The sequence below is a fragment of the Chanos chanos genome, chromosome 9, assembly GCF_902362185.1.
Source record: "Chanos chanos chromosome 9, fChaCha1.1, whole genome shotgun sequence".
Classification (NCBI taxonomy): domain Eukaryota; kingdom Metazoa; phylum Chordata; class Actinopteri; order Gonorynchiformes; family Chanidae; genus Chanos; species Chanos chanos.
Window position 1 is genome coordinate 16,053,457 of NC_044503.1, and position 6,797 is coordinate 16,060,253.

The 6,797-nt window shown below is 43.5% G+C and overlaps 1 protein-coding gene across 1 annotated transcript in view; it reads left to right on the plus strand.

Moving 5' to 3' along the window:
• Window positions 1-5,474, plus strand: part of LOC115820369 (dedicator of cytokinesis protein 3-like) — a 46,353-nt gene extending 40,879 nt beyond the window's left edge. Inside the window, exons 44-54 of the mRNA XM_030783931.1 lie at window positions 456-632; window positions 1,290-1,373; window positions 1,506-1,622; window positions 1,715-1,806; window positions 1,981-2,092; window positions 2,288-2,369; window positions 2,489-2,604; window positions 3,584-3,668; window positions 3,781-3,891; window positions 4,560-4,642; window positions 4,758-5,474. Coding sequence (XP_030639791.1) covers window positions 456-632; window positions 1,290-1,373; window positions 1,506-1,622; window positions 1,715-1,806; window positions 1,981-2,092; window positions 2,288-2,369; window positions 2,489-2,604; window positions 3,584-3,668; window positions 3,781-3,891; window positions 4,560-4,642; window positions 4,758-5,474 — 1,776 coding nt within the window. The remainder of the gene's footprint in view (window positions 1-455; window positions 633-1,289; window positions 1,374-1,505; window positions 1,623-1,714; window positions 1,807-1,980; window positions 2,093-2,287; window positions 2,370-2,488; window positions 2,605-3,583; window positions 3,669-3,780; window positions 3,892-4,559; window positions 4,643-4,757) is intronic.
• The last annotated feature ends 1,323 nt before the right edge of the window (window positions 5,475-6,797 follow it).

The following is a 6,797-nucleotide window of genomic DNA, read 5'->3' on the forward strand; positions in this document are numbered from 1 at the left end:
ACACAACTCAAGCTCTGTTTTATGCTGTCTTCTCTTGTCTTAGTTTTGATAAGGGCATCTACAAAAAAGTCAAGTAAAAAATAGCAGTAAAAACTAAAACAAACAAAAGAAAAAAAAAAAAACAGTACACTTTGTAAGTCGTAGTGTAGCCATAAGCTCTGTAATCAACACTGTTTATTTATCATGAAATAAACACGATATAATGTTTTCATCTGTTTGGTGTGACTGATCATTTTCAGTTACACCATATGATATTTACTGGATACATTTTAGGATCTCATGGACACCTACGCTAAGATTTGGCTTTGAATTCAAATCTTTAGTCGTATTTTTAAAAATGAAAGTACATGTTTACAGCAGTAACACTTTCATAGTTTTTCATGGATCATATTATTTGATATGTAATTATGTTTACCATACATTACATCATTAATATATTGTTGTGTGTGTGATAGGTTGAAGTCAGCCCTCTTGAGAATGCTATGAACGTCGTTGAGAATAAGAACCAGGAGTTACGGACCTTGATCAGCCAGTACCAACACCGTCACCATAGCAACATCAACCTGCTGAGCATGTGTCTGAATGGAGTGATTGACGCAGCAGTGAACGGAGGAATAGCGCGATACCAGGAGGTACACCATAAGATGCACACTAAACCAGGCGAAGCCCAGTCCTGGACATGCACCCCCCTGCAGGATCTGACCTCAGTCCTAATTTAACACACCTGATCCTCATGGACAGTTTTCAAGAGGGATGTTTTTTCCCCCTCTGCTTTTCAGGCATAGATATGCCACCCCCCCTCCACCCCCCCCAACAAAGACTATGTCTCAGTGAAAACCTATTCATTGTATACCCCATTGCGACTCGTGTGGATATCTTAAAAGATTTCTGAATAGGGAACCCACGATGCACTGAGTCGGCTTTAATGAGATGATATTTAAGCAAATTATGCTTAAAAATGTGACTCTGCCTCTCTGATGAAGTGCAAAGTCCCACTCTCCCTGACACAACAAACCGTGGATAAGTGTCTCTCCTTCCCACAAATTATTCTGACCAGAATTAACAACGCTGTCATACCACTCGAAGTTACAGAATGGCATTATGGTTCCAGTTTATGATGCAGCCTAAGCCGCCCTCTTTCTGCCTTTACTTCATACACTGATGTCGAACAAGTGGATTAATTTGTAACAGAGCTGTAGAGAAGCTTTAATGCTGGATTTGTGTGTGAAATGCACTACAGGGAAACACACATCCAGTATTTTCCAACTGTCTTTTCTTCTTTCTCGTAGGCATTTTTCGATAAAGATTACATCAACAGCCATCCAGAGGAGACAGAAAGGATCTCCCAGCTGAAAGAGCTCATGCAGGAACAGGTTAGATACATATCTACCTCCCCCACCTACACGCACACCAGCACGCACACACACACACACACACACACAAACAAATTACAGGAACTGGACAGTGCTCTCTCATCTCTTATTTTATTGGTTTTGTGGTCACAGGTTCATATCTTAGGTGTGGGACTGGCTGTCCATGAGAAGCTGGTGCACCCAGAAATGCGTCCCCTCCACAAGAAACTGGTAGATCAGTTCCACGTGATGAGAAGCAGTTTATCTCATGTGAGTGTTCATTCTGTGGTCCAAAAACATTCCAGGTCCAGTCTGTTCTGGTACTAATTCGTGTGTGTGTGTGTGTGTGTGTGCGCGTGCAGAGTGTTGCTATACTCGACAGATTCAGCCCTGCTGGAACTCGAGGGCTCCTGACACACAGTCCAGAAAGTAGCCGACTTATACACAGACACAGGTGAGTTACAAACACACACACTAAGACTGGAACTGATTTCTCTCCTTCTACATATACAGATTATAATTACCACTAACACAACCACATAATAAGGAAACTGTATCTTACACAAAGTGGTTTTATCCTCTGCCTCTCCCTCTCCCTCACTCACTCCCTCCCACCTCACTCTGGCAGTCCAATTGGCTCAATACGGCTCTCATCCTCCCACAATTCCAGTGAGGGCGGGCCTCTGTTGATCATGACAGACGGGCTGACGGACCAACCAGAAGACTCCTCGCTCATGCAGGTCTAACATCTCATACATGACATCATTACACTTGTGTTTTTTGAAATGGACATGAGGAATATTTAAAATGATATTATGTGATTAGCAGCACTTTTCTAGAACACTGTTCTTGGTGATGTCTCTGATTGTTTTTTAAGCATATTCAGATGTATTCATATGGTGTTTCATGGATGTCTGTGGATTTGTCGGTTGCAGCCCAGTCCCTCTTCCTCCAGCCTTAGTTCCATTCGTTCCTCCTCCTCTCAGATGATTAACTCCGCCCCCTCCAGTGCCAGAGGTAAAAGACCAGATAAAAGAACAGACCTTCCCAACAAGTCTTCCTTTAAAATAGAACATGCAAAATTACACTTTATTTGTAATAAAACCTCCCATTCTTCTGCCTTCTGCCCTTCTCAGGTTCTCCGTCTCTGTCGGATAAGAACAAGAATAACCGCGAACTGTTGATGCTTCTGCCTCCTCACAGAGAGAGACCCAATAATGCCATTTATTACAGTGCCAATGAGAATGGACAGGTACTCTATCATCTACACCACAGCATTTCACAGACTAGACTGCGGCATTGACACACTCTTTAGAGATTACACTATAGTTTTGACAGACTCTTTAGAGACTACACTATGGCACTGAATAACTCTTTAGAGACTAGACTGTAGCAATGACAGACTCTTAAGACTAAACTGTAACACTGAAAAATAGTTTAGAGACTAGACTACAGCTTTGATAGATGATGTAAAACTGTATCTAATGTACAGTTCGCTCAGCGTTAGGATAAACTGAGCAGCAGAACGTTGCGTTCTACAGTCAAAACTAGTGTCTCTGTCAGTAGGAACTATAAACTCAGCCTAGATCCATACTCTAGTGAACAGAGGACAGTTCTACAGTCAAAACTAGTTGTCACTGTCAGTAGGAACTATAAACTCAGCCTAGATCCATACTCTAGTGAACAGAGGACAGTTCTACAGTCAAAACTAGTTGTCTCTGTCAGAAGGAACTATAAACTCAGCCTAGGTCCATACTCTAGTGAACAGAGGACAGTTCTACAGTCAAAACTAGTTGTCACTGTCAGTAGGAACTATAAACTCAGCCTAGATCCATACTCTAGTGAACAGAGGACAGTTCTACAGTCAAAACTAGTTGTCTCTGTCAGAAGGAACTATAAACTCAGCCTAGATCCATACTCTAGTGAACAGAGGACAGTTCTACAGTCAAAACTAGTTGTCACTGTCAGTAGGAACTATAAACTCAGCCTAGGTCCATACTCTAGTGAACAGAGGACAGTTCTACAGTCAAAACTAGTTGTCTCTGTCAGTAGGAACTATAAACTCAGCCTAGATCCATACTCTAGTGAACAGAGGACAGTTCTACAGTCAAAACTAGTTGTCACTGTCAGTAGGAACTATAAACTTAGCCTAGGTCCATACTCTAGTGAATAGAGGACAGTTCTGAGTTGAGTGAAGAATATGGGTTTTTTTTTTATTTGTCGTTTTATAGATGAATAATGTTCAGCGTTCAGTACTGCAGCAGCACAGTCCGTGCAAGCCCTACACGGATTCACACACAAGTCTCAGTGACCGAGGTACCAGCTTCAAACACACTAACACACACTCCACACACAGCTGTCAGCACTGTCAGGTATCTGTGTGTTTATGATTACATTTTTGTTTGTTTGTTTGTTTTTCCCTGCTCAGGGTTACCATCAGCTCAAAGCAGCTGGAGTCTGGATGGAGAGGCGGGGCCATTCATGCAGAATCCTGGAATTCTGACCACGCCCCATATGCCGCCACGCAATTTTCCACAGGGTATCTCTCTCTTTTTTCTCCTCTCTCTCCTATCTCTTTCTCTTTCTCTCTCTCCCTCTCTCCTCCTGTGTCAGGCACACAGAGCCACACTCCACATATTTTGAATGAAATGACATTAGATGGGTTTGGTGGGTGAGAGTAGTAATGAAATGACATTAGATGGGTTTGGTGGGTGAGTGTAGTAATGAAATGACATTAGATGGGTTTGGTGGGTGAGAGTAGTAATGAAATGACATTAGATGGGTTTGGTGGTGACTGTAGTAATGAAATGACATTAGATGGGTTTGGTGGGTGACTGTAGTAATGAAATGACATTAGATGGGTTTGGTGGGTGAGAGTAGTAATGAAATGACATTAGATGGGTTTGGTGGGTGAGAGTAGTAATGAAATGACATTAGATGGGTTTGGTGGGTGAGTGTACTAATAAAATGACATTAGATGGGTTTGGTGGGTGAGGTACAGGGGTACAGAGGTACACTTGATGGGTGAGATTCAGGTTCAGTGTGTGACACTTTGGAGATTGAGTCTGAACTGTTATAAAAACAGACCAAAAATATTAAAATATATATATAATATTGGTTTGTTAGGCACTTAAACGATTTTTCCACGTTCATCCTACGTCTGTTTTTTCTGCTCCTCCACAAGCTATCCTTCTCTTGTCTCCGCAGGTCATTTCTTAATGCACTTTGATGGGTACCATCAGCAGATGACTGATCCTCCCCCAATACTGCCTGCTCGTTCACTGAGGAAGGTATTTTCTGTGTGTGTGTGCGTGTGTGTGTGTGTGTTTGTGTGTGTGTGTGTGCGCACGCTTTAGTTCAAGGATGAATAAATGCTTAACCATCCTCTTTCTCTCTCTCTCTCAGTCTCCCCTACACCCTATCCCTGGCTCTCCAACCAGTCCAGTATCAGTGTTGGGTGGCAGTAACTCGACTTTGTCTGGCAGTGCCAGCAGTGGCGTCTCCTCCCTCAGTGAGAGTGTACACAGCCATGCTGAAACAACTGGCCGTACCGAAAACGTCCTTGGCCACTCTGATGCGCCCGTCCGCCAGGACAACACCCTCTGCCACAACACCGACCCACCTGGTCGTCATGACAATGCCCTGGACTCTGCTCCTCCCATACACTACTGGAATCCTGAGGAGCACCTGGGTTCGTCGTACCTGCATGTGCATTTCGCGAGCGCGCCCGAGCACGTGCACTTTGGTGGGGCGCCGGAGCACTACACCTCCTCTGCTCCTGAGCATGCTCCTCAGTACAGCCGGCACGGTCACGGGCATTACGGGACCGCCTCTGAGCATGCTCTGTACAGCCCAGAGTCTGAACCGGTGGAACCTCCTCGCCCATGCCACCTGCGCCCCGCTGGCATCGCCCCTCTACAGGACCACCAACACCTCCATCACCACCACCACGGCCCCCTGCGCCGGGCCATCCCCCCCGCTGTGCCACCCAAATCAGGCCTGCGTGGGGTAGAAGAGGAACCTGGAGTTCAGCCTGTGCCCCTCCCTCGTCGAATATTCCCACTGCATCGGGTGGCCTGGGAGCAGGGCATCAGAGAGGAGCAGGAGGAGAATGCAGGATGAAGGGGAGGAGGTGGTAGAGGAGAAAGGAGGGGTTTGAGAGACTACGATGAGTAAAGCAGATAGACAGAAAGAAAGAGAGAAAGACCGAGAGAAAGAAAGAAAGAAAGAAAGGTGTAGGTATAAATACAGTCCTGGTTGGGAGGGACCCTATATGTTCTCTGACCAATGATTTAATTAGGGCAGCGAACAAGCAGTAAGAGTGAGATTCAGAGGACAGCCCCTCTAGACCAGAATCACTCTCTTGAGTGTTTGTGAGTAATAAGGAGACAAATCTGCAACCTAGCATATGTCCTAAAAGATAAACTACTGTATAAAATGTCTGTGAGCATGTTTTTTTTTTACTGTTAGGGATTTAAAAAAAAAAAAAAAACAGTATATGCTGTATCTCCAATTCTGGTGATGAACACGCAACAGACCCCACACCTCCCCCACCAGTTAAATTTGTTTATTTGTGATTATTTTTCTCCTAAAGAGGACATTTGAAGGGACCATCATCTCATATTCTCAAGCAGGCAGCAGATTTGGAAAATATCCTTTAAAAGTTTGAAATTCAGCTCGCCTTCTTCTGTTACTGAACCTCTGGAACGTTCCGCACGATCGTTGATCGTTTTTGGGTTTGTTTGTTTGTTTTTGCTCTGCCTCACTATACGCCATAAACTCTCGCTTTGTATTCAGGACACATTTTTAACAAAACAAGAGTTAAGCTGAAAATACAACCAACCATCCATGCACTTTAGTTACAGAAATGCATCCCAAACTGTTGTGACTGGACACACGCCGAAAACAGCACAACTAAGCATTTCCGTAGACAGATTGTAGTAAGATGAAAAAATGTCCGTTTTTGTTCTTGTGAAGGTAACATATCAACCAAATCAGGTATTGCCAGGTAATGTCGACATTGTTCAAACCTGCTCAAAAGCTGCAGTATCCCATTTTATCATTTTTTCCCCTCTCAGTTCCTCCTTGCTAACGTGATTTTTGTAAATATGTTCAGCAGCATTGATTGGACAAGAGAATGGAGTAGACTTTACACTTTAGTTACTAAAGCTTTATCTATCCTAAAATCGCAACTCCAACGAAAGAGTTATTTGGATATTTCATTTAATTACATGGAATAGGAAAATAGTGGTTATTTCCTCAGATCAGAAAGCGCTATTTTGTAAATTAGAAGGTGGTTACATGTAGGGCTCTATTTTTGTTGAGCTAGACCACACACCGAACTGTGCAAAAACTAACATGTAACTTAAAATACAAAGGCAGCAGCGTTTCCCTTCTGTCTAGTTAATGTTGTGCTATTGAAGCAATCAGTTATTTAACTAATGT